The sequence below is a fragment of the Ammospiza caudacuta genome, chromosome 19 (assembly GCF_027887145.1).
Source record: "Ammospiza caudacuta isolate bAmmCau1 chromosome 19, bAmmCau1.pri, whole genome shotgun sequence".
NCBI classification, from domain to species: domain Eukaryota; kingdom Metazoa; phylum Chordata; class Aves; order Passeriformes; family Passerellidae; genus Ammospiza; species Ammospiza caudacuta.
Genome location: NC_080611.1, coordinates 10,618,935 through 10,646,558, shown reverse-complemented (window position 1 = coordinate 10,646,558; position 27,624 = coordinate 10,618,935). Strand labels below are relative to the sequence as shown.

General features: G+C 46.2%; 1 protein-coding gene and 1 pseudogene across 3 annotated transcripts in view; both read left to right on the top strand.

Moving 5' to 3' along the window:
* The window catches only part of ABCA9 (ATP binding cassette subfamily A member 9), a 32,130-nt gene extending 22,678 nt beyond the window's left edge, over positions 1-9,452 (top strand). The window contains exons 28-39 of one of the 3 annotated variants that reach the window (XM_058817400.1): positions 427-518; positions 1,007-1,127; positions 1,442-1,559; positions 2,019-2,110; positions 3,273-3,445; positions 4,913-4,988; positions 5,229-5,323; positions 6,453-6,572; positions 7,814-7,954; positions 8,179-8,258; positions 8,339-8,394; positions 8,944-9,452. In XM_058817400.1, coding sequence (XP_058673383.1) covers positions 427-518; positions 1,007-1,127; positions 1,442-1,559; positions 2,019-2,110; positions 3,273-3,445; positions 4,913-4,988; positions 5,229-5,323; positions 6,453-6,572; positions 7,814-7,954; positions 8,179-8,258; positions 8,339-8,394; positions 8,944-9,042 — 1,263 coding nt within the window. In that variant the 3' untranslated portion in view covers positions 9,043-9,452. The other 2 variants (XM_058817401.1, XM_058817402.1) reach the window with 2 other exon arrangements.
* Positions 9,453-14,745: 5,293 nt separating this feature from the next.
* LOC131566295 (uncharacterized) lies at positions 14,746-15,625 on the top strand (annotated as a pseudogene).
* The last annotated feature ends 11,999 nt before the right edge of the window (positions 15,626-27,624 follow it).

Below are 27,624 nucleotides of genomic sequence, written 5' to 3'. Positions count from 1 at the left end.
TAATATAGTATCATAAAATAACAGATTAGCCTTCTGAGAACATGGAGCCAGATTCATCATTCCTTCCTGCCATGAGGAAATACCATATCCTAAAGCCCCTCCTCAGTTATGAGGAAGCAGGAGGAGGTTCTGGGTGGGTCTGGATGACATTTTACCCGCTGTGCTAGAATAATTTCACACCTTTGAACTGGGGAACGCAAAATGAAATAAGCCCAGATCACCTCATGCTGTCCTGTTATTTTATGAATTGGGGTTTTTCTGCCCTTAGTGCTTTCTGCAGTGTTGATTACCCAGAGTTTCAGTGTTAATGGGCCATTTTCACATATTCTGTTTTCCCCACATATTTTATAGCACTGCCACCATCTCAGCGCCAGCTGTGGTGGGAGGAAAGGCAAGGCTGTTAATGTGGCAACCTCTGTTTTTCAGCCTTACATCCATTCTGTGCTGTTCATTCTTCTTCTTCGCTTTTTGGAGTTAAAATATGGAAAAGCAGTGCTGAGAAGGGACCCCATATTTAGGTTTGTATAAACACACATGCACGTATGAGATCTGAACTCCCAGCCCACTGCTCCTTCTTGAAAACATTGCATTTGTGTCCCTATTTTTAAATATATTTTTTAATACTGGTGATCTTTTGATGACTTCAATAGCCCCTTAAATACTGCAGTGATGTGATAATATAAAACAACATAATATATAATATATAAAAAATAATATAAAAATAATATAAAACAGTATTTTAAGTTATGTATTGACTCCACAGGATGTTGCCTGTGCTGTCGGATGTACCATCTTGTTTTTTTGGTAAAAACCAAAGATTATAAATGTCATCATTATCATCACCATCCCCAACAATAACAATAATGATGATGATTTTAATAGTAATCATTATAATATTGTATAAATTCAATCCCAGGGAAATTCCCCTCTTTGGTTTATCCAAAACGCACTGGTGGAGAACAGAGGTAAAGAACAAAATCCTAAGCTGAACCTGGTGGCTTTTCAGGATTTCTCCAAGAAAAGAAAGCAGCCAGCAGCACCCCAAGGAGCTCGAGGAGGAAGATGAAGATGTCAGAGCTGAAAGGGAAGCAGTGAGGAATGCTCTGGTGGCTCCCAGTCAGGAGGAGGTACCCCTGAGTGTTGTCCTTCTTGTTTTGTTTGATTTTCTACCAGGTAAATCACAAACCTGTGCAGGGCAGGGCTCTGGCTGTGTTGTTCTCACTGGGAAAATCAAAATTCCAAAAGGGTGGGTTCCCTCAGGAGAAGAAAGCTCTTTAAAGGAACCTGGATAATAAAATGTCCTGTTGCACCTCATATTTGTGATAAACTATAAAACAAAGATCTTCAGAAGTTTTCTGCCTTTTTTAAAGGAAAAAATCACTGAAGGATTGATGATAGCCAAGATAATAAATTAATCTTGTTCCTTCCTCCTCACTTTCAGAAATCAGTCATTATAGTCAGCAATCTGTGCAAGGAATATAAAATAAAGCAAACTGGCTCACTTTTTAAGAAGAAGAAGAAAACAGCCACCAAAAACCTTTCTTTCTGTGTTAAAAAAGGTGAGAACTGGGACTGTCCTGCCAGACCTGTGTTGGACCCAGAGTTAATTCTCAGTTACCTGAGCAAGGACAGAAAGGTCAAATCTATTTGTCCTGTTGTTAAAGCACCTTCTGGGTTTGGTGTGTTAATGGTGCATCCTGTTAATGGCCTTTGACTGTCCATTATCTAAAATAAAGATAAAATAAAGATGCTGGGGAGAGGGGACCACTTTAGCAGTGGCTCCTGGGAGCAATTCACAGCATCAGTTTTAAGTTGAAATCTTATGGGCTCTCTGAGTGTATATTTTATACAATAAAAACATTCATTTTATATGATCTTTGATATTAGCATGCTTCCTTTTCTATTTTTTCTTTTGTGGGACTGTATATATTGATATATTTCTTGTATGTTTATGATATATTTATGATATATTTCTTGAATGGGGAATAGCCCTTAGAAATTCTGTGCATCGGTTGCAGGAGAAGTGTTAGGACTTCTGGGACCCAATGGAGCTGGGAAAAGCACAACTATCAAAATGATCACTGGAGAGACAGCCCTGACTGCTGGGCAGGTAGGATTCACAAGGGATGGGCCCATGGCAAAAATCCAAACCTTGCACCTAGGCTAAGCTGTCATTTTTATCAAGGCTGCAATTTTTGTCAGAGCGTTATTGGTGATCAGGGTTTTAATTGAGTCCATCATGCTATTAAATTAAATAATGTATCAATAAGATGATGGTGAGCTACTTCTAATTTTGATAAGCTGCTGCATCTGCCCTAACTGCTATATTTATATTTATATTTATATTTATATTTATATTTATATTTATATTTATATTTATATTTATATTTATATTTATATTTATATTTATATTTATATTCATATTCATATTCATATTCATATTTAGTATTAAATCACTCCCTCCCTGTGGGTTTCCTCACCAAAACCCCATAATCTCCCTTAAACCACCCCTTGGGTGGGAAAAGTAGTAAAGGTAAGAAGACTTTCAGAAAGCTGTGGCAGCAGAGAGCAGAGAACTCAGAGCCGGCTGCAGCTGCAGAGTCTGAAAGTAGAAAAGTTACAATAGTACAGCAAGCAAGGCTATGAAACAATGGTTTGAGTTTTAGGCTTGGCTAAGATAGAACTTAAGACTGCAGAAAAATAAAATATGCCTAGCATGTGAATTGGGGTTTTTAGAGTATAAAGGTAGAAGGTTTTAAGGTTTATAGTAGAAGGTTTTAAGCTGAGTATTGGAATATTGTGTGCTGTTAATAGAGAGCAGACAAGCCAGCATTGTGTGAAGCAGGTGTACTTTAATGTTGTTTTAGTGTACTTTAATGTGCTTTTTTCCTAGAACAACTGTCTGTAAGCTTTAGCAATGTGCTGTTGGCCAGAAAGTTTTTAAAATGCTCTGTAACAAAGAAATCCTTGGCTGCTGCTGTCTGTACGTGAGCTGTTGTCATCTTCCAATTGCCAGTGACTGCCTAGAACAACTGTCTGCAAGCTTTAGCAATGTGCTGTTGGCCAGAAAGCTTTTAAAATGCTCTGTAACAGAAATCTTTGGCTGTTGCTGGCTGTACGTGAGCTGTTGCACTCTTCCAACCACGCACTGAGGCTGACAAAAGCTCAAGGAGCAGATCCCAGCAGTCCCACCCTGCTCCTGAAAATCCCCACCACAGCCCCTGTGCTGGGCGAGGCTGTGCGAGAGGACAGTGCCCAGCCTGGTTGTGCAGGTGCTGATGAAGAGGGGAGATGGAGGAGGCTCCCTGGAGCAGGCTCCTGCGTTCCTGGGGTACTGCCCCCAGGAGAAGCCCCTCTGGCTGGAGCTCACCCCGCTGCAGCACCTCAGGATCTACGCGGCCGTCAAGGGGCTGCGCCAGGAGGACGCGGCTGCTGCTGTGCACAGGTACACGTGTGAAAAACACCACTCGTTTTCAAAATTGTAAAAGTTTAATAGTAATAAAATGGTTATAAAAATAATAATATAATTAGAGTAATAATTATTTGGGTTAGGACAATATGAGACAATAGACAATAGTTAGGACAATATGAGAGGTGGCTGCTGCTGTGCACAGGTACACATGTGAAAAACACCACTCGTTTTCAAAATGGTAAAAGTTTAATAGTAATAAAATGGTTATAAAAATAATAATATAATTAGAGTAATAATTATTTGGGTTAGGACAATATGAGACAATAGACAATAGTTAGGACAATATGAGAGGCGGCTGCTGCTGTGCACAGGTACACATGTGAAAAACATCACTTGTTTTCAAAATAGTAAAAGTTTAATAGTAATAAAATGGTTATAAAAATAATATTATAATTAGAGTAATAATAATTTGGGTTAGGACAATATGAGACAATAGAACAGAGTTACTGGGTACCTTTTCTGGGCAAAATAAGCCCAAAAAAGTACACACGTTAACAGAGGATTAACCCTTAAAAACAACAGCCTGTTGCATATTCATACACCTCATACATGATGCATAAATTTCACTCAAACACAGGATTCTGTCTGGTCAGTGTCAGCTTCTTCCTCTGAACCGTGACAGCATCTTCATGGCTGAATGACGTGGGAAGAAGTTCGTTTCTTCTGATAAGAGAGCAATAAATTCTTTTTCTCTAAAAGATTTAGGTGTCCTGTGGCTGCTATCTGGTGCAAGTCCCTCATTCCTTTCTTAAAAAAATATCTCACATACATAGTTTCTATTTTTACATTATGTTATAACCTAAACTATATTTAACACACTACTACAGCATAACTTTCTAACATAACACATAACATATTCATTTTAATATTTGCAAAAAGCCAATCATGAAATACGCAATTTTCACACATGGAGGGTTGGGATGGTCCAAGTTCCACCCCTCAGTCATGGGGAGAGGACCAGAGAGTCAAAATTCACTGAGGAAACCTGGAAAGAAATCAGGAAACTCAGCTGCAAAAGTGCTTTTGTGCTGTGATTTAGTGAGAGGGTTTAGAAAAACTCCAATTTTCCTAAGTATGTTTGGTGGGGATAAATTTATCACTAATGCCCTCTTAAGAATGTTATCTTTAGGCAGCTTTTCTGAAATCTCTGAGGTTAGAGTTTGGCACCACAAGAAAGGGTGCTGAGCTGACACTGGCAAGGGGAATGGATTTGAAATGCTGTTGACACTGGTGATGGGTTTAGAAAAGAGCTTGTGGCTTCTTTAGTGCACTCTGCTTCAAATAGTCACTGCATTTTAGTAACACAATAAATGTTTAATGAAAACAAGCAGGAGTCGAGAGCAAGGGGAGAAAAGCTCCTTTTTCTTGTCATTTTGGGGACACTTGATGAGAGTATTGATTTGGAGTTATAAAAATGTTCTTTTTTCATTTCCCCCGCAGAATTGTGAACGCTCTGCAGCTTCAAGACTACTTAAACAAAAAAGTCAGAAAATTACCTCCTGGGATAAGCAGAAAGGTGTGTTTTGGCTCACTGCAATGCTCAAACACTAATTAAAACTCCCCTTTCTGAGTGGAGGGACCAACCTGTGCCCTGAGCTACCTGGGAATGCCTCGTGCTGGGTGGCGTGATGGAAATGAGCCTTCCCCAAACCCTCATTTCATAAAGCACAATTCCCATAAATGAGGAGGTGCTGTCCACAGCTGTGTGGGGGCACAGTGCCAGGAGGTTTGGCTGAGTCCCTTCTCTGTGTCACAGCTGTGTGTGGCACTGTCCTTGCTGGGCAACCCCTCCGCGCTGCTCCTGGACGAGCCCTCCACCGGCATGGATCCCAGCGGGCAGCGCTGTGTCTGGTGAGCAGCAAAAATGATACAGAGAAGTGTTCTGAAAGTTTTGTTCTGATTCTTATTACTCTTTATTTTTAGTTACTTTTCTTTGTACCCTTTTAAAGTTTTGAGGCTACTTTGCCTTTCTCCTAATCCCACCTCACAGCAGGAAGTGAGTGCATTAGTAATTACACCACACTCATTAGCCATAAAAATCTCAAAATTGGAGAAATCTCAAATTACCAAACCAAAACTACTACATTAAATTGGTGTTCCCACCATGGGAAAGGGATGGAAAGCCAAAAGGAAGTAATAAAAGTTACATGGAAAAGTTTTTACCCCATCCACAGACGGTGCTGTCCCTCACGTTGATATGGTTCTGTTGGAAGATACATTTCTTGTCTCTCTCTAACTCAGGGATGAAAAACTATTTAACCTTCATCCTTTTTGCAAGATTCAGGACAGTCCTAAATGGGATTTGGGAGAATTCATGAAGAGACTTGAGTCAAAAGTATTTTTTGTCATTATTTCAAAGCATTTCCGTGTGCTCATTAATCTAAAGTTGCTCCACGTGAAAATTTTGTTCTTATTTTTGGAAAAGGGCATTTAGATGGACAAAGAACAATGAATGTCATGGACATATTTTCTGAAAAATATCTTTTCTAGGATTTTTCTTCTGAGAAGCTGAGAAGCCTCAGAAAAGAGATGTAAACAATAATTATCTGATTGCTTGGAATGTGGCCTGGAGATGATTTACCAACAGGTGCATCTTTGATGGGTCTCATGTGGTTGTTTTTAATTAATGACCAATCACAGGTCCAGCTGTGTCGAGGCTGTGAGCAGTCACAAGATTTTATTATTCATTCCATTATTTTTCCTTGCTAGCCTTCTGATGAAATCCTTTCTTCTATTATTTTAGTAGAGTTTTAATACATCAATATGATCTATGATATGACATGACAATATAATATAATATAATATAATATAATATAATATAATATAATATAATATAATATCCTAATAAATCAGCCTTCTGAAACATGGAGTCAAGATTCTCATCTCTTCCCTCTTCCTGGGGACCCACAAACACCACCACAAATTATATTTCTAGGAGTGTTGGATTTTTTATTTTATTTTTTTTCACTCTGATCCTCAGGAAAACCATCCGGGATGCCCTGAAAAGCCAGGAGTCAGGAGCCATCCTGACCACACACTACATGGAGGAGGCAGAGGCCGTGTGTGACCGTGTGGCCATCCTGGTGTCAGGGCAGCTCCGGTGGGTGACAGCACCTGGCTGGGCTGGAGCTCACCCAGGCTGCTCCTCCTGCCTGGGGTTTCTATTGCAATAATACCAATATTGCAGATGGAACATGCCTGAGCTTGTCTGGCCCTTGGTGCTGAACCAAACAGTGGCACTGTGGTGTTTCACCCACAGACACTTTGGGCTTGGTGTGTGTGTGGTGTTTCACCCCACAGACACTTTGGGCTGGTGTGTGGTGTTTCACCCCACAGACACTTTGGGCCGGCTGGGTGTGTGGTGTTTCACCCCACAGACACTTTGGGCTGGTGGGTGTGTGGTGTTTCACCCCACAGACACTTTGGGCTGGTGGGTGTGTGGTGTTTCACCCCACAGACACTTTGGCCTGGCTGGGTGTGTGGTGTTTCACCCCACAGACACTTTGGGCTGTGGGTGTGTGGTGTTTCACCCTACAGACACTTTGGGCTGTGGGTGTGTGGTGTTTCACCCCACAGACACTTTGGGCTGGCTGGGTGTGTGGTGTTTCACCCCACAGACACTTTGGGCTGGCTGGGTGTGTGGTGTTTCACCCCACAGACACTTTGGGCTGGTGTGTGTGTGGTGTTTCACCCCACAGACACTTTGGGCTGGTGGGTGTGTGGTGTTTCACCCTACAGACACTTTGGGCTGGCTGGGAGCTGCAGCTGGGCACTGGGGACAAGTCCAGGCCTGCAGGAGCTCCGGGGGTGCTGGGATGGAGCTTCCCCCCATAACAGGGGCTGCTCCTCAGGTTTCCCTCTGGCAGAGAAGCTTTGAGGGAATGGTGAATGAAAAGAGTCGGTTCTGATGGAGGGTTTGGATGCAGAGCTTTATTCTGGCCCACAGGCCTCTGAATGCAGCACCAGCTCCAACAGAACTCCCTGAGCCCGTGGGTGCTGCTCCTTTGAACCGGGGGAGAGGGGCAGGGAAGGGGTAGGGAGCCACCAACCAGGTACAGGAGGGGAGGGACAAAGGACACCTGGATGGCCCAATGCCCCCCAGGGGTAGAGGGCATCCTGTGAATCTGCCAATCTTCTGGAATGCCAGGATTGGCAGACAGTTCTGGGAGGGGAAAGGAGAGGTGACTGACACACCTGGGAGGGAATTATCAGGGAGGGATCTGAGGTTCTGATGTAAACCCTGAAATCACAACATTTCATGAAGTGTGCCATGGTTTCCTTCTCAGGAAGGAGCAGGTGCTGAGGTGACAATGATTTCACTGTCACCTCCCTGCCCTGCAGGTGCATTGGCTCCATCCAGTACCTGAAGAACAAGTTTGGCAGAGGATATCTCCTGGAAATCAAGGCCAAGGATGCAGAGAGCTCTGATGCTCTGCACGCTCAGGTTCTGAAGATTTTCCCAGGTGCAGCCCGCCAGGACAGGTAACTGAAAAATGTGGGATGAGGAGGGGATTCAACACTGCCTCATCCCTGAGAACATCCCTGGCGGGATGGCCAGACACAGCTGGAGAGGGACGAACAGCTCCCTGATTTATAATGTCACCACAGCCAGCTCTCCTGTGATCCCAGCAGCAGGACACCCATAAAGGTTTGACCCCAGAACCTCAGTACAGAGCCAGAATCACCTTTTCTTCTGTTTCCTCAAGGTTCCCCTCTTTGCTTGTCTACAAGGTCCCAATGAGAGATGCCCTGCCCCTGTCCCAGTCCTTCTCCAAGCTGGAGGAAGGTAAGAGCAAAACCAGGTGACTTTTTCAAAATGCAGAACAGCAACTGCTCATTTTCAACATTTTCCCCATTTCTCCACAGCCAAACGAAGCTGCGGCCTCGAGGAGTACAGCTTCTCCTTGAATACTCTGTCTCAGGCAGGTGAATTTTATTTGTGCTGTAAAGGCAGGAGCAGGGACAAAAGCTGCAGCCAAACCCAGATTGGTGCAGTGGCCAAAAGGCAGCTCCACCAAAAAACTGCCTGAGGGTTCTCGGTGAGGAGTTCTCTACTGGCAAAATGGTGGGAAATGGTTTGGGTTTTTTACTGCTGGGATTTTTCATGGTTGGAACAAGTCTGGGTGAAATCTCAGACCCCACTTGTTGGAGGAAAGCACACAGCACACCCAAGGAAGGAGCTGCCCATGCCCAGCCCCTCTGGGTGCCCTGGAAACAACAGATTATTTATTGCTGCTAGTACAAGGCTGGTGGCAAAGATGAGGAACGTTTAAGTCAATGCATTGGTGGGGAAAACCTGTATGGAAATACCTACAGGCAGGGGGTACCTGTCTGGTTACTCCAGAGAGCACAGGAGGCTCAGCTCCTGCTCCCCAAAATCCTCCCCAGACCCCTCCAAGTACTGCAGAGCTGTGCCTCCTGCAAAGGAGCATCACAGATAAATAACCCAAGCATTACCTTGCTCATTTCAGGTGTTTCTGGAGCTCTCCCGAGAGCAGGAAAAGGAAAACTTTGATCTGACTTTGGATGGGACTTTTGACTGGAAGCAGCTGCAGCAGGAGGACTGTTGAATGCTCATTTATGCACTGCTCAGTATTAACCAAGCTGCACATATTTACTGCCACTCTCAGTGTACCACGGGGAGGGGAAGAGGCTCCTCTGTGCTGCAGAAGATGTTTCACCTGCAGGGCTCTCTGCTCCAAGCTGCACTTCCAAAGCTGCCTGATCCAATAGTGCCTGCCCTGGTGAGAGCCCTTGGCAAGCCAGGCAGGGTGAAGCAGGAGGACTGGAAGCTTTGCAGAAAGGAGGGTCCCAATCCATCCCTGGGCATGAAAAATCTCTCCGGATCTGGAAATCTGGACATGCTCTGCCCTCCTGGGTTCCTCTCCCACCCATGCCTGGGACTCTGCCTGTGATGTGTTCTTACTGGAATTTGCATTATTTTATAATGCAATTATACCATTTTTATACCCTTCCAATAAATGCCTCTATAGAACAAACTGTTCATTCTCATCTGTCATCATTTCTGGGGACCCTGAGGAGCAGCTGCAGCTGCCTCCCCTGGGGATGGGGTGTGATGGTGTTCACAGGGGACTGAGGATGAGGGAAGAGATGAGGATCTGACTCCACATTTCACAAGGCTGATTTATTATTTTATGATATATATTATATTAAAACTATGCTAAAAGAATAGAAGAAAGGATTTCATCAGAAGGCTGGCTAAGAATAGAATAGAAAAGAATGATAACAAAGGCTTGGGCTGTGATTGGCCATTAATTACAAACATCCAACATGGGCCAATCCCAGATGCACCTGTTGCATTCCACAGCAGCAGATAACCATTGTTTACATTTTGTTCCTGAGGCCTCTCAGATTCTCAGGAGGAAAAATATATTATATTATACTTGAATGGTCCCTCCCAACCCAAATTACTCAATGACTTCCCTCCTTTTATCCCTGTGCCCAGCTTGCTTGCAAAGGTTAAATCTCTCCCATAAAATGCTCAGTTATCTCCAGGCAGTCCCAGTGTCCCAGTGGTGGCTGTGTTGCAGTCAGTGCTTGTGCACATCCCACACTCAGCTCCAAAACACATTTTGACAGTTGGAGGTCACATCTTCAGAGACACCCTGGTTGCTTCCTTTTTCCTTTTTCTTTTTTTCTTTTTTTTTTTTTTTGTACAATTAAAAAGAAACTTTTGTAATTGTGTTGTTTATTAACTACTTTGTGTTTTATAGTTTTATTACAGTATATTTGTTTATTAATTGTTTAAAGTTGTTGCTTGCACAACAGCTCCCTTCCTACCCTGCACCCCTGAGAAATGGGTAAATGAAGTCACCAAACATTTGTGTCACCTGTTCACACACTCAGCCCCAGGAAATGGGGATTCTCTGAAACAGAAGACTTTTATTTGCTGCTCTGGGGTGTCAGTAGCAGGGGAGAAGTCAAGCCACAAGCCTCCAGAGATAAATACCATTTATATGATCTGTTGCTGTTGGATTTTTTATTTCCCTCAGCATTTTGTGGTTTGTGCCTCTGCAGATGCTGCTTTGAGTGGGTTTGTGAAATCCACTCTGCTGTGCCCTCTGTGTCCTGCTGTGACACAGAAATCTGGGAAACCTTTCCTTCACCACCCAGCACGATGGACCTGCTCCCTTTGCAGACCTTTGCGTGATGTAAAGACTCAAACAGCACCAAAATCCCCAGCAAACAAGTCCTGTCCCAGAGAGAGCATCTCTGGAGCTGGAGAAGGAAGGAGGAATTACTTCTGACACCAATTCTGCTGCTGCTCCTTCCAAGGAGCCACCACCCTTCCCCTCCCACAGCTCTGAGGGATCGTTCCCCCTCATATTGGACATTTTCCATTGCAGGGGAAGGTGAAGCAAGCAGAGCTCACTCCATCACCTCCTGCACAAGGAGGAGATGGAAAAGACCCCAAAGAGTCCCCAGATGGAGCTGTTGGAGCTGGGGCCTTGCCTCAGCATGGAGGGAAGGGGGACAGGGCTGGTGGCACTGCCAGCACACAGGGGACAGCTCCAGCTCCTGGCCCACGGCCAGCACTGGAAGAAAGGGGCTCTGTCCCCAGCACAAAGCAGAATTTACAGCTGGCAAGAGGGAACAAAGAAAAGTTGTCAAAAAGTTCACGCGGACTTAACTTTTCCACTGGGGGGAAAAAAAAAAGAAAAGAAAGAACAAGAGAAGGGTTTCCTGGAAATTAACTGACTCCTCAAATATTCCCTTTGGAATTCGCCTCTCCCCTTGAGCTGACGGGCTGAGGGAGGAGGAAAACCCCCAGGAGCTCTGCCTGTGAGAGGAGGGGCTGGCAGATCCTGCTGGGATGTGCATTCCTGCTCCAGCACGAAACCAGCCCCACAACTGCCCCAACTCTGATTATTCTCCCCATTTCCCAGCCCGCACAAGGGTCCTCTGCTGCTAAAGCTGGAGCAGGGCCTGAGGGTGAATCCATCCTCCCTATCATATTTACAGGGACCCTCATGGCAGGGTGGAAGGAATGATGAATCTGACTCCATGTGCTCAGAAGGCTAATTTATTATTCTATTCTATTCTATTCTATTCTATTCTATTCTATTCTATTCTATTCTATTCTATTCTATTCTATTCTAATCTATTCTACTCTATTCTATTCTAGAATGCTATACTAAACTATACTAAAGAATACAGAAAGGATACAGACAGAATGCTAAAAAGATAATAATGAAAACTCGTGACTCTCTCCAGAGTCCTGACACAGCTTGGCCCTGATTGGCCAAAGAGTGAAAACAACTCACAGCAGACTCCAATGGAACAATCACCTGTGGGTAAACAATCTCCAAACACATTCCAAAGGTGCAAAACACAGGAGAAGCAAATTAGATAAGAATTGTCTTCCTTTTTCTCTGAGGCTTCCCAGCTTCCCAGGAGAAAAATCCTGGGCAAAGGGATTTTTTCAGAAAATATCAATGTGACATTCCCAGCCTGGGGTGAATCCATCTTCCCAGAGTATCCCCCACTGCTCCTTGCAGGAACCCAGCAAGAACTCAGCCTGACCAACAGAGAGATTCTCATTTTTTACATTTAATAATGCCCCCTTTTATCCAGAAAAAGGACAAAGCACACAAAGGGCCATTCAGCAGCTGCCTCCAGTGCTGATCCCCAGGCACCAATCCCAAATTGTCCCCCTGCAGTGACAGTGAGGAGCAGCCCAAGCCTTCAGGGCCAGGTGAGAAAAATTCACCCTGTCCCCCCTGTATCCCCCTGCAGGCACCTCCAGAGCTTGGAGCTCAGCTGGACCAAAAACACCCTTTGTTCCAAAGAACCCAGGGGGAAACAAACCCAAAAACAACAGGAGACAGGAGTGACACCAAGGAGAAACTCCTTGTGTGTGTCCTGGGAGGAAAGGCACCATGAGCAGGGGGTGTCACATGCTCTGGGCACCTCCAGCCCCTTCAGCACTGCCCCTGTCCCAGAGCAGAGCCAGATGTTCCCCTGATGCCTTGAGCAGGCTGAGCTGGAGCAGAGGCTGGGCAGAGTTCCAGAATAAAGCAGGGATTTATTAAAAACATCTCCACGGATCCACCTTGGGCAGCACAAGAGCCCAGACAGGGCTGCACCCAAGATGAAGCCAAAATGAACCCAAAATGAACCCAAAATGAACCAAAATGGCCCCAAAATGCACGGCCGGGCACGGGGTCTGTCCCTGGGATCAGCTCTGCTCCATTTGCACCTTGCAGTTCATTGTCCCATCCCAGCTTTAGCCCATCCAGTCCCACCCTGCTTATTTTTCTCTCTCCAGCCCACGGTGTTTGTGCTCCTGGGCTGAGATTTGGATCATTTGTCCTTGGTGCCCAGCTGGAGCAGGAATTGTTTTGTCTCCCTGAGAGAGCTCAGCATCCTAACGTGAAGCCTAGACTTTCATACCAAGGCAGAACAGAATCTGAAAAATAAAAGAGCTGAACCTGAGGCATCACTCCAAGCAGCAGAATTGAGGCAAGGCAGATGCTGGCAACCTCCACAGCTCAGAGGCAAATTCTCCTTTTCCATCCACTTGAGACAGAAGAGGAAATGGGGGCTGGATTCTGTGTCCACGTGTGGAGGGGAGCAGGGTGGATCACCTCCTCAGCCTGGGAGTACCAGGCTGCTGGAAAAGCATCTCTCAGCTTTTAATTTTTAAAGCATTTCAGCCTGAATCACTCTGCAGGTGAAGCTGAGAAGGATTTTCCTCCTGCTCTGCTGCTTCCTGATTCATCTCAGCGCCTCAAACCCCTTTGGAGACTTCCAGCCCCAAATATTCCCTTTAGCAACAGATGGCTCAAATATCAGGCAGAAGAGGATGTGTGGCTGTGGCAGCAGCCAAACCCAACAAAGCATTTGCCTCAAAGCAGGAGGAAGGACAGCGTGTCCAGCTGGGAAAAGCAGGAAATGTTTTCAGAAAGAGTGAAAGAAGGGACAGAGAAGGGGATGATTGTGTAAGACATGATGTTTCAATTAGAACAGTCCTGAATGATAGCAGCAGTTCATGAACTCGTGTTCCAGGCAGAGTGGGGATGTTGGATTTGTTCCTGTGCAGCTCCATCCTGGCACAGACAGCAGATGGGTTTATGGATAGGTGAGGGGGGATGTGGGCTGTGCATCAGCTGAACATCAGTGCAGGAACTGTGCAGGAACTGATGCAGGAACTGTGCATCAGTTCCTCACCCAGGAACCCCCCTGGGTGTCTGTGACCCCAGTGGGCAGCACTGGCAGGAGGATGGAATCCACCCCTCATGCTGGGATTTGTGTTTTCACGATGAATTTTGGCTGTTTGAAAATACCAGGAGCCATTTGGGACAGTGTGGCAGCAACTCTGTGGGCACAGAGAAAAACACAACCTTGCCAGGCATTATCCTGGGAAAGGCTGTGAGAAGATCAGAGAAAAGAATGAGAAACAATTCTTATCTTAACCTGCTGCACCTGGTATTGTGAACATGCAGAGATTTGTTCACCAAAGGGTGATTTCTTAATTAGCCAATGGTGACAGTGTTTGGATTGGAGGAACAAATAGGTCCACCTGTATCACAACTGTCTATAAAAGCAATGGCGTTCTTAAAAAGGATTATTATTGATCAACCTTCTGTGATACATGGAATCAATGCTAATTATTACCTGGCTGTAGTGGTCCCAGTCATTGGTTTCTCTGGGTCTGGATTGAAGGCACTTGAGACAGTAACTCATGTTGGAACTCAAGTGTTTATAATTTCTTATCAGCAAAACAGCCTCACAACCATGAGTTCTGCAGCTTTTCATTAGAAGGCACAAAATAGCCAACAATCTCTTGGTACAAGGTCTTTTAAGACTGAACTCTCCAATTAAGAACTGACACCTAAATTATTTTCCCTTTTAACCCAATAACTGATCCCAATGTGGACTTTTCTGCCCAATTACAAAATGCTGCCCAAACCCATGGAGAAGAAGGAAGAAGCAGCATGGAGAAGAAACACCCTGTGCCTTTCATCTTGCTTCCATCCACAACATACTAAAAACCTCCCAAAACCTCAATTTCTCACCTAAGTGACATACCTACAATACTCTCTATAACCTATTTCACACTTTTGTGGATTCCAGTCTATTCTGGAGTTAAGAAAACTTTCTCCATGGATGAGGGTCAAAGTCAGAGCTCCCCTGTGGGTCAGGGCACCCAGAGCAGACACAGAAATATTCCCCGGGTTCCCACACCTGGCTGGGGATGCCTTACCACGACAGTAATTTCATGGAGGGGGCTGGTTGGCCCAGAGGTGGGGATGGATGCCAGCAGAACACTGGTGCCAAAGGGAAACCATTCCCGACAGCCGGGATGTGGGAGCCGGGAATGGGGGCCAGCAGAGCCTCTGACTCTGGGGGGACACGGCCAGAGGGTGTCCCCACAGCTCCGGGCTCCTTTTTCCCTTCTCTCCAAGCCAAACAGAGTTTGTGCCCTGTCTTTGCTCCTTTGTTTTGCACGCGAAAATAATTCCGCACAAAGGCTTTCCCAGAAAAACCATGAGGGATTTTTCCTTGGCTTTCCTGGAAGGATGAATCACCCCGCTCCTTTTTTGGGGTGTCCCGGCGGCCGGGGGTGGGCGCGACCTGGTGTGACATCCGCGCTCGGGCTGTGCCACCTCCTGGTGGCAGCGGGCGGTGCATCCCTGAATCCCTGTGTCCCTGAGTCCCTGCATCCCTGAATCCCTGCAACCCTGAGTCCCTGCGTCCCTAAATCCCTGTGTCCCTGAGTCCCTGCATCCCTGAATCCCTGCAACCCTGAATCCCTGCGTCCCTAAATCCCTGTGTCCCTGAGTCCCTGCATCCCTGAATCCCTGCAACCCTGCATCCCTGAATCCCGAAATCCTGGCGTCCCTGAATCCTTTCATCCCTGAATCCCTGCATCCAGGCCTGAATCCATGAATCCTTGCAACTCTGAATCCCTGCATCCCTGAATCCCTGCAACCCTGCATCTCTCTGTCTCTTCATCCCTGCATCTCTGCGTCCCCATATCCCTGCAACCCCAAATCCCTGCATCCCTGAGTTCCTGAATCCCTTAATCCCCACATCCCTTAATCCCTGCATCTCTGAATCCCCACCTCTCTGTGTCCCTGCATCCCTCCATTTCTTCATCCCTGCATCCCCTCATCTCTGAATCTTTGAATCTTTACAACCCCGAGTCCCTGCATCCCCACATCCCTTTATCCCTGCATCTCTGTCCTCACTTCCCTGCATCCCCACATCCCTACCTCCCCTCCATCCCCACATCTCTCCATTACTGCATCCCTTCCCAAACCCCAGCCCCTTGCAGATCTGCATCACCAGGATTTTCTGGTTTTGTTGCCCAGCTGATCCAGCCCAACTTTTATTCCCAGGCCTTTCCTGCAGCTCGGCACCGCCACTGGGGTGCTTTGGGAAGGAGGAGATGGAGCAGCCGCCCCTCAGGTGCTGGGATGAGGCTGGTGGCTCCTCAGGTGCTGGGATGAGTCTGGTGGCCCCTCAGGTGCTGGGATGAGGCTGGTGGCCCCTCAGGTGCTGGGATGAGGCTGGTGGCCCCTCAGGTGCTGGGATGAGGCTGGTGGCCCCTCAGGTGCTGGGATGTGGCCGGTGGCCCCGGGGGTGCAGCAGCCACCAGCAGCAGCAGCAGGGACGTTCCCTTCTCAGCCTGTCCCTGGTGGAGCTCTGAGCTCATTGATGCAGCAGAGTTTTGGGGGCAGACGTGTCTGTAATTCCCTTTGCCCAAAGGGAAATCAATATCAAATATATCCACTTGATACTGAAGGGAAAGAGAGAAAAACAAATGGATGTTATTCCAATATATCCCTGTCTCTCCTCCAGTGCCAGCTTCCCTGAAATGCTGCTGTGCCCGTGGCCAGGGGGGTTGGAATTAGGTGATTTTTATCCAAACCCAAGCCATTCTTTGATTCTGTATCACAGGAAGGTATCCCAGCCCTTCCTGCTGCAGTTTGGGATTGTGGCTATCTGCAGCCTGTAGTCCCTGCCCAGCTGAGGACAGAGGTTCTGCTCAGTGCTGCCAAATCAGACTCTCATTTTTTGCAGCCATAACTCTCCTCCCAGTCCCACACCAAGCTCCATAAATCTGTGTCTCCTTAACCCCTGGAGGATGCTCCAAGTTCAGGGCAAGAGGGAGCAGTTGATCGGTAAGGAAAGAATAACAAAGTGTGGGCACAGATCCGAAAGCAGGATTTATTTAGCAAGATTTTCTGGTTATTATCTACTTAGGAACGGAGGATTTGTCAGAACAGATCAGAGCGTTTTCATCAAATCTGGCATCCTGCATGGAGTGGAGATAGTGAGAGGATGTTCCTGGGGGAAAACTCTCCGGATTCTCTCAGAAGTGCAGGTGCTTGATGCTGTTGGGAAGGGGAGCAGAGGCAATGCTGAGGTAAAACCAGAACCAGCAGCAAAGTGCAGCCCCTGTCACACTGGAAACGCTGAGAAATGGAGGGGATGCTCCTCTGCTGCAGGATGGTGAGAGCTGGCCTTGGGTTATTGGGTTATTGTGTTATTGTGTTAAAACAAACCCAAATCCTCCCCCAGCTCAGCCCCAGGTCCAGCCACATCCCCCTGGCTCAGCCACAAGGACCCACCACTCCTCTGGGTCACATCTGGGGACACAGAGCACAAAACCCCCCAGGCTTCACCAAGAAACACATTTTGGATATTCAGCACTGCCATTCCAGCAACAACCACGTCATCCTGAGCCTGGAGTGCTTGGGCAATGTTTGGTTTATAAGGCAGGGCTGGAGCTGCTGCAAAAACAATCCCTGTTCTTAAAAAGAAAACATTCCCTCGTAAACAAGCCGTTCAGGCTGTGCCATTTCTCCTAAAGCCGTGGATTTGGGGCTGCTTCTCCAAAAATCATGGAGGATAAACTCTTCCAATGGCATTGACTCCTGCAAGATGCACCTGAGCACATCAAGGGTTACCTTTCCCTGCCTAAGCTCCTCTGTACTCCCTGATTTTACAGCTCCTGCTTTTAAATCCTATTTTTCTGTTAGAAACCACTTTTTTTTTTTTTTAAATAATCTATACATTACACCTTCTAAAATGCATCCCTTAATCCCCAAAACTGCACCCAGCAATGCCCACAGATCCACAATTGGAAGCATTTCCCTGGGAAATGTCCTTTACAGAGCCAGCAGGGTCAAGGGAAAAGGAAAAACAACAACACACACATGATCAATATTTTTTAAAATAGGATTTGAAAGCATGAGAAGCCTCTGTCTGGTTTTCATTTAAAATGGAAAAAAAAATATGGCTATTAATACATGGTAATGTTACTCCACTGGAAGAACAAAGTGTAGCTAAAACCTGCAGGCTTAATAAGGCTTAGGAACAATCAAATTGAAAGCAAATCTTTGAAAAATCTCTAGGTAATCTGTGTTCCATTTATCATGCTCTGGCAATCAGAAAGTAAAACCAGGCTTAACATAATGAGGAAAATCAAACAGGCTTTTTCCCCCCCTGCTGCTCTAAAATCCCAGAATATCATCATCACAGAAAAGGGGGGAAAAAGGAGGAACCTTTGCCCTCCTGCTGGAGCAGAGGGAATTTAATTGCAAAGGTTTCTTCCTGTGTGCCTGAGAAAATGATGCAAGGCTGGGATTTTTTAATGACAATATTTAATTTCTCCTTGGTGACACGGAGCTAAAGCAGCGCTCCTGTCCTCAGCTATCAGGTGGGAAGGCAACAACGGTTTGTAAAAAGCTGGAATTGGGAAAAAAAAGCAAAAAAATCCAACCTGACTTCTCTTGACATCACCTGGCCAGGTCAGCAGCACAGAATTGGTCCCACCAGGCTGGGGAGATGCTGAGGGCACTGGTGGGAAGGACAGGGCTGAGGAAAAGCTCTCTGATCTCTGCAGCACCACCTGAATAAAGCACATAAAGAAGTAAAATAAAACAGGGATATAAAGCTGCCAGCTGCCCACAGAATCAAATTGAATTAGCTCAGCTCAGCCTCCCCCAGTTTTCCTTGGTGATAAAAGCACTCACTCTGCAAATATGGGATTTTATGGGGGAAAGCAAGTCCTGGAGCTCGGGTGGGGCAGTGGGAGAGCTCAGCCCAGTGAGGGATGTCCTGGGCTCTCTCTTATCACTCTGTTATCAGTATTACCACTATTATCCTCTCTCTTATCACTAACTGCTGCTTATATGACCCAAAAATAAATCAGAATCTCTGCACAGAGGGACAGGCAACAGGTATGGATCACAACCATTCCTGGAGCTCACAAAATAGCCAAAATATTCTCCTTGCCATCCAGAGGGAGGTTCCTCTGCACATCATCCTCACCTTCCTCACCTTGCAGTGCTGGGGAAGGTCCAGAACATCTGCCAGGGGTTAATGAGCAAAACATGCTGAATGAACCTGGTTAATGAGCGTCCCTCCTGCAGGTGAGGAGCTGGGATGGGAATATTCCCTGCTCCGGTGGGGCTGGGGTGTGACAGCCACCAGGGAGGTGAGGAGAGACAATCACCTCTCCTCAGCTGGATCAGCCCCAGCCAAGCTCATCTGCATTAATCTTGCTCTCATTAAAGTCAGTTGTTCTGTTTCTAATTCAACCAGCGCTGCCAAGATCAGGAACTAAAAATGGATGAGGCAGTGTCCCCCAAAAAAAAAAAAAAAAAAAAAAGAAATTAAAAAAAAAGGAAGTTCATCATCCAGAGCAGCATGGATCTTAAAATAATAATGAAAAATATCTGGCTGCTCCTTTGGGCTTGACACTTCCATGAGGGGCGGGAAAATGTACAAAAACTGAGAATGTTACACAATCATGGGAGTCCAGAGGCTGGAGCTTCCTGGGGGCAGCCCCAAAAATGGCCTCACGTGGAAACCCCAAATTCTGAGCCCCAAAAACGGCCTAACTTATGGGGAAAACCCTAATTCTGAGCCCAAATTCAGGGGGAAATCCCAAATTCTGAGCCCCAAAATTGGTCTCACTTATAGGGAAAACCCCCAAATTCTGAACCCCAAAAATTGCCTCACTTATGGGGAAAACCCAAATTCTGAGCCCCCAAAATGGGGTCCCTTATGGGGAAACCCCAAATTCTGCTTGTGGGGACAGAGCAGCACCCAGGAGGAACGTGTGAGTTAACAGCAGAAGCAAATAATGACGTTTTAAATTCTGCATGAGTGACAAACTCAACATTATTTTCAATCTGACCCAATTAAGGTCACCGATGACAATGGCTGGAGACAAAGATGATAAACACCATTTATTTGAAGCAGATGAGAGCTTGGAAAAGGCTCTCCAAAAGCCAAAACTAAATAATATTTCAGAGAAAGCCAGAGCCCTCCCAGCCCATAAAAACACCCACAAAGTGCAGTGGCTTTTGCTGACCCAGGCTGGAGAGACCCTGCTGAGCTGTCTGGGTCTCTCTCCACAAATCTGCTTTTTTCCCTTCATTAAAATCACCATGTTTGCACAGAAAAGCTCAAGCAGGAGAAAGTGGAGCCAGGCCAACCCCAAACTAAGCCTGGGAGAAGTTTGGGATTAACTCCTTTAGAGCCAAGCAGTGAAGGAGAATCAATAAATATGGGCTGGCAGTGATGAGGGATTTATTTGTAGCAGGCATTCATTGCCTCCAGGATCTGGATAAACACCCATCAGCTTTCAAGGTGATGAATCAAGTATTAATTAACCTGCTGGGAGTAAAAAAAAAAAAAATAGGGATATTAATGTTTTAAAGGCAAGCTTCCAGCTGAGGGAAACAATGGGAGAGAGCAAAGCTGAACTTTTCAAATAAAATAATAAATAAGTAAAATAAAACCTTTTAGTGCTGTAAAGGAGCAATGGGCGCAGAATGAACCAGGTGGATAGTCTGGCTGGTAACTGGGAAAATATAAAACAAAATACAAAACAAAACACAAAACAAAACAAAAACACAAAAAAAACCCCAAAAACAAAAACACCAGACCAATAAAATAAAAAAGCTTTCTTGGCATGTCTCCAGAGCTTCAGAGTGGAGGAAAAAATGAAAATTTAATGGGCACTGGTGCCCAAGCCAGCCCCTGCCAGCACAGAGCCACTCACACCCTGCAGAGGGGGAAGTTGCATTTATCACCTCCAGACCAGGATGCAACAAGAGGGTTTTTGATTTAATTTCCCTCCACAGGTCCCTTCTGGACCCTGCTGCAGTGCAAACAATGAAAATCCAGAGCAGGAGAGCAGCAGAGTGGGCAGGACGTGCTCTGGAGCAGCCCTTGGCACTCAGGTCCCACTTTGTCCCACTCAGGGACAGAATTTCCCTTTTTTTGGAGCTCCTGCAAAGCAGCCACGTCCCAAGGAGGCCAGCAGGGCTCAGCTCAGCACATGCACGAGAAAACAGAAATATTTCTGGAGGACCAGACTGTTTTCGGAGCAAAAACGCCCAAATGAGATGTGACACCAAAAACTGGGCAAAAAAAAGGAACCAATTTCCTGCAGGTCCAGCACAGACAGCATCCAGCTCCCTGGGATGGCTTGGCTGCATCCCCTCTGCTCTCTGCAGCTTCCAAGGGATGTAAATCACAAGTTTGGAGAGGTTTGTGTCAAGTGAGACACATCTCTCCTGCAGTCGAGCACAGAGGGAAAAAAATCCTGTATTATTCATTCTTGTGTTCAGGATCAGCTTCATCTGCCTGTGCTCCACCCCTACAAACCCAAATCTTTAACAGCTTCAAGCTCTTTTTTAATCTTTTTTTTTTATATATATATAAGGAGAAGAAAGCATATGCAGTCCTCCTTTTCCTGCCCATTTTTAGCTCTTTTTTCCCTCTGCATATTTCCAGTTCTCTACCCACACACAGCCACGCTGCAGACAAACCATCCTAAAAAAAAAAAATAATTGAAAGAGATCTAAAAAAAACAACAGTAATCCAGGGGGTCATCAACTTCCAGAAATGCAAACTGACTGAGGAAACCACAAGCTCTTTCTGTTGTTGTTATTTTTTCTATGGGATTTTTTACAATCTTGTTCTAAAGGCTGGCAAGGGAGGAATTCTGTCTTTCCTCGCCCTCCTCTGCCCCCCTGCTGCACGCAGACATTTCTCACCAGCCTTGCTCATCTCACATTTCAGGGCAGAGCAAATGTTTGTGCATGCAGGGGGGGCACGGATGATGACTCAATTAGACACCTCATAAAAATCTGATTTAGAAAATTCCCTCCCACCAGCAACCAGCCCAGTGCCCCCCTGGCAGACAGAGGCTGCTCCCTGCACTGAAACCCCTCTCACCCTGCTCAGATGTCACCAACCACGAGGCATCTGCCACTGCAAGTGACAGCCACCCTCCCAGCCCCATAAATCACATTGCCAGCATGGTATTTTCTGAAAAATCCTTTCGCCAGGATTGTTCTCCTGAGAAGCTGGGAAGCCTCAGAAAAAAAATGCAAACAATAATTATCTGATTGCTCAGAATGTGGTCTGGAGGTTGCTCCCCAACAGGTGCATCTTTGATTGGCTCCATGTGAATTGTTTTTTAATTAATGACCAATCCCAGTCCAGCTGTGTCAGACTCTGTGGTCAGTCACAGGTTTTTTTAATTATTCATTCTTGTCTAGGCTTCTGATGTCTCCTTTCTCTTTCTTTAGTATAGTTTTAGTATATCATTTTCATATAATACAATATATGATATGATATGATTGATATGATATGATGTAATATGATGTAATGTAATGTAATATATCATATCATATCATAAAGATTATATTATATTATATTATATTATATTATATTATATTATATTATATTATATTATATTATATTATATTATATTATATTATATTATATTATATTATATTATATTATATTATATTATATTATATTATATTATATTATCTTTCTGAGAACTTGGAGTCAATTCTCATCTCTTGTCCCGGGGACACTCACAATAAAGAGGAGGTTTCTGTGCTGTCCCTGCTGCTCCTTTAGCTCCGTGGCCTCCCTGTTCTCCTGCTCATCCCCAAGCCCTGTGCTCCAGCTGCTTCACTCAGCCCTGGGGCCAGCTCAGCCCCCTGAACCCTCTGCTCCTGCTGCTGTTCCCATCACTCCAGCCACAAGGAAATCCCAAGGGATGAGCCATTTGTCATCCTGATCCTGTTTAATACCCACGGCACCTTCCAGCTCCAGTTCCAGGAGCTGGAGGGTGGATTGAGGGATGGCAGCTCCTCCTCCTCCCCCTGCACACTGCTCATCTGGGACCTGCCCAAACCACCCACCAGTGGGGTCTCTGTGGGCTGCACAGCCTCCCACAGTGCCAAACTTCCTCGTGTAGAACCTGCTCCAGGGAGCAAAACCTTCTCCATGGAGCAAAACCTTCTCCACACTGAGCAAAACCTTCTCTCCTCATGGAAAACCATCTCCCACAGTTCAAAACCTTCTCCACACAGTGCAAAACCTTCTCCATGCAGAGCAAACCCTTCTCCATGGAGAAAAACCTTCTCCCACAGAGCAAAACCTTCTCCACACTGAGCAAAACCTTCTCCACACACAGCAAAGCATCTCTCCTCATGCAGAACCTTCTCTACAGAGCAAAACTTTCTCTACTCATGGAAAACCTTTTCCATAGTGCAAAAGCTTCTTTCCCAGACAAAACCTTCTTCCACGGTACAAAACCTTTTCCACATAGTGCAGAACCTTCTCTCCTCATGCAAAACCTTCTGTCCTCATGCAGAACCTTTTCCACATGGAGTAAAACCTTCTCCCCATAGTGCAGAACCCTCTCCATGCACAGATCAAACCCTTCTCCATGGAGCAAAGCCTTCTCTACACTGAGCAAAACCTTCTCCCCATAGAGCAAAACCTTCTCCACTGTGAGCAAAACCTTCTCCACACAGTGCAGAACCTTCTCCACACAGAGCAAAACCTTCTCCCACAGTACAAAACCTTCTTTTCTCAGGCAAAACCTTCTTACACAGAGCAAAACCTTCTCCCCACTGAGCAAAACCTTCTCCATGGAGCAAAACCTTCTCCCACAGTGCAATACCTTCTCCCCACAGTGTAAAACCTTCTCCACACTGAGCAAAACCTTCTCCACACAGAGAAAAACCTTCTCTACATAGTGCAGAACCTTCTTTCTTAGAGCAAAACCTTCTCTCCTCATGCAGAACCTTCTCTCCCAGTGCAGCCATCCTGGCAGCATCACCTAAATGTGTCCATTCCCCATGCATGAAGTGTAATCTGAGAAACTGCAGCACTTTAGGGCAGGTTTTGATTTGATGGGCCTGGCCAGGTTCAGACAGGAAAATGAACAAGCAGCGCTGAGTGCTGGAGCAGCATCATTCCAAGCAGAACACAGCGCTGCAATATTCATACCAGGAGACACCAATTCTGTATTAAAAAGAGCTGAATTTTTAAATTGCCCTGTAGTTTCATAAGCAAGGACCCTGCAGGGAGCAGCCAGGCTGCAGAAAGCAGCACAAAGACATTTCTGGGACTGCGTAAACTGCATAAGCCACGAGGCTCAGCAGCCACTGGGGCCAGAGGCCAGCTGGACTGGGATGAGAATGGTCTGATCACAGGCTGGAGTAACCAAAATCACAGAGGCCACAGGACCATGGCATGATCATTCCCATCAACAGCTTTACACCCCTCCCACAAGGAGCTGGTGGTTTCCTTTGGAGGACAGATGATTCTGTTGCACCTCTGTTTCATTTGCTTCTGGGTGAATATGCTTTGTTTTGTGGCTGGGCAAAGTAAATAAACTCATCATTCAATGAAACTTGCCTGGATTTTTATTTTCCCTTTCTCCAGTGAGACAGTGGGCTCAGACCCCAGCTCCCTCAGGGGTTCCTCACAGGGTTTGTGTGTTCCCAGCCCCTCTCCAGCCTCGCTGCCTCCTCTGTTCAAACCCTCATTGCATTCAAACACTGCAGCCACAGCACACAGATCAGCTTTTTGTGCTTTTTGTCAAACAAATCCCATTCCAAGTGGCTGGCAGCACAGGGAAATGTGCCATGGTGCTGCTTTGAAGGGTTTACAGCTCACTGCAGCACTTCAGAGCTGCTGCTGTTTCCATGGCTGAGGCCAAGAGAGGCTGTGAACAGGAAGGAATTAGGCACTCATGCAAAGACCATTAAAGTCAAGGGGAATCTTTCCATTGACTCGAGAGGGTTTGGCTGCCAGCCCTGGATTTCAGGGTCTGTTGTGGGGGATTTGCAGCAGGAAATGGGAGCAGGGCTTTCCAGGTTTTCTCAGCATTTCTTATGGAGTTTAGCACAGAAGGTCTCTGTGCCCATTTTCCTGCATGTAAATTAGGAAGTGAGTGCTCCTCCAAGGTGCAAGGCCCTCACCGACCATCCTGGGCACCTCCTCTGCCATTCCTGGGATGGCACAACTAATTCCAGATGGATGGGAGGAGCACATTCCTAGGGGAATTAAGATTTCTTTATGGCTCCTGACACACCAGCCCCTGATGCACAACCCACATATGGTGTGTCAGTCCAAGAGGAAAAAATACCATGAACCCAAAGTTTCAGCAGGTCTCAAAATCTTGTAAATCCCAAACTCAAATTCCCACAGGGGGTGAAGCCCCACTGGCATCCAGATTCACTGAATCCAAATTCCCTCCCTGCTAACTTACAGCCAAAGCTCTGCACAGATGGGTTCTGTCTTTGCATGGAGGCCAGGGAGAACAAAAGGACAGAAGGTCTGAGCTGCCTCCACTGCTATGGGCATGGTGCCTTTTATATTTTTTTGTATTTTTCAGGTTCTGTGCTGCTTCAGTGTGTGGGGCTGGGCTCACATCAGGGCATGCTGAGCTCTGTGCACAGAGCAGGGAGACAAAACAATTCCTGCTCCAGCTGGGCACCAAGGACAAATGATCCAAATCTCAGCCCAGGAGCACAAACTCCGTGGGCTGGAGAGAGAAAAACAAGCAGGGTGGGACTGGATGGGCTAAAGCTGGGATGGGACAATGAACTGCAAGGTGCAAATGGAGCAGAGCTGATCCCAGGGACAGACCCCGTGCCCGGCTGTGCATTTTGGGACCGTTTTGGTTCATCTTGGGTTCATTTTGTGACCATCTTGGTTCATCTTAGGTGCAGTCCTGGCTGGGCTCTTGTGCTGCCCAAGATGGATCCATGGAGGAGATGCTTTTAATAAATCCCTGCTTTATTCTGTAACTCTGCCCAGCCTCTGCTCCAGCTCAGCCTTCTCAAGGCATCAAGCAGAGAAACAGAGATTTGACCTGCACCTCTGGAAAATGATGCTTTCCACCCAAAATGCCAGCACAGGAACCACAGCACACTCCAGGAAACTTCAGACTCTTTCAAAATCCACGTGAGAGCCTCATTTCCTGCTCAGTGGAGCAGTGGTGCCTCTGTGGGCTGGCAGCAGAACTGGTCAGGTGAGCTCAGTGCTGTGCCAGCTTCAGGTGTCTGCGAGCCAGGGCAGGGGGAATTGGCACTTGGGAGCTGCTGGGTCATTTCTGCCTCAGCCACTCCCTCATTCCAGCGCTGGTAGAAGCAGGGAGGACATTTCTCCAGCCCTCATGCCATGGGAAAGGTCAGAGCACAGCTCCAGGAACAGTGAAACAAGGAGGGTTTGGAGCTGGCCAGCTCTGCTTTCCCATGGGCTGTGGGTGCACAGGAGAAAACATCCAGGGCTGGAATTGTGCTTCCCACTCCTCCTGGCCTGGGAGCGTGCCTGGAGCAGAGCTGGGCTGCAGGAGGAGTAATTCCAGCCACAGGCTTAGGAAAACCTCTGCTCCTGGCAGCTGATCCCAACCCAGGCTGGGTTTAGGGAAACAATGGGTGAGCTGCAGCCTTCAGTGGGAAAGGGAGGGACAAGGGGCTGCAAGAAACTCCATCCCTGAAAGGGGAGAAGGGAGGCTGGAGGAGGAAATTCATCCTAAACCCAAACCAAGTTGGTGACCCAAGCCAACTCTGCAGGGCCGAGCTCTGCCAGCAGACTCCTGGAGCCAGAGAGGACAGGGACAATGAAAACACTAATTTTGGTGGCTGAAAACTGATTTTGGTGGCTGAAAACTGATTTTGGTGCTGTCAGTGCCTTGTCCAGACGGATGTGGGTTTGGGAAATGAGCTTTTTTCCCACCTGCTGCAGTTCTCCAGTTCAGAGGGCTGAGCTGCCAGATCTGGCAGGAGCTGGGGGCTCATTACAGCACCGAGGCTTTGGCACCGGGAGGTTTCTCCCGTTCCATTCACAGGACACTGAGAGGCCGTGGCAGCAGCTCAAGGAGGGAGGTTTTGCAGCACTGCATTACCAAGTCTAGACAGTGCTGGAGCCCTGCAGGCCTGCAGAATACCTTTTCCTGCTCTTCAGCCGCCAGCAGCATTCCTGAAGCTGGGAAATGTTTCATTCCATCACTCAGACAGATCCTTTTACACCATGGTGTCCCTCCAAAAGCTCCAAGGCTGTGCCTGGAAAGCAGAATCTGCCAGCCCTGCTGAGCACAGGGCAGCATCAGCTCCTGTTGGACCAAACTGTCACAGTCGTATTTTCTGGAAAAATCCCTTCAACCAGGATTCTTCTCCTGGGAAGCTGAGAAGCCTCAGAGAAAAAGGAAAACAATATTATCTCATTTGCTTCTCCTGTGTTTTTCTGCTTTGGAATGTGGTTGCAGATTGTTTACCCACGGGTGATTGTTTCATTGGTTTCATGTGAATTTTTTGACTTAATGACCAATCAGGGCCAAGATGTGTTGAGACTCTGGACAGAGTCACAAGTTTTCATTATTATCTTTTTAGCCTTCTGTCTGTATCCTTTCTGTATTCTTTAGTTTAGTTTAGTATAATATAGTATAGCATATTATATATATACTAATATATACTAATATCATAATGTAATGTAATGTAATATGATATTATATGATATGCTTTGATATAATATAATATAATATAATATAATATAATATAATATAATATAATATAATATAATATTTATAAGAATTATAAGGATTGTAAGAAGTTATAATAATTATAATGATATCATAGGCAAATTATAAGAATGCTAAGAATTAGAATTATAATAATTACAATTATATAATAGGAAACTAAGAATTCCCAGGCTGCCTGAGGCAGCACAGGGAGCAGCCTGTGCTGTCCCTAAGTGGATTGACAAGTGCCCAGGATCAGTGTGAGCACATGCCAGCTGCTGGGGAATCATCTCCCACTCACAGCAATTACCAGGGTGTCCCAGAA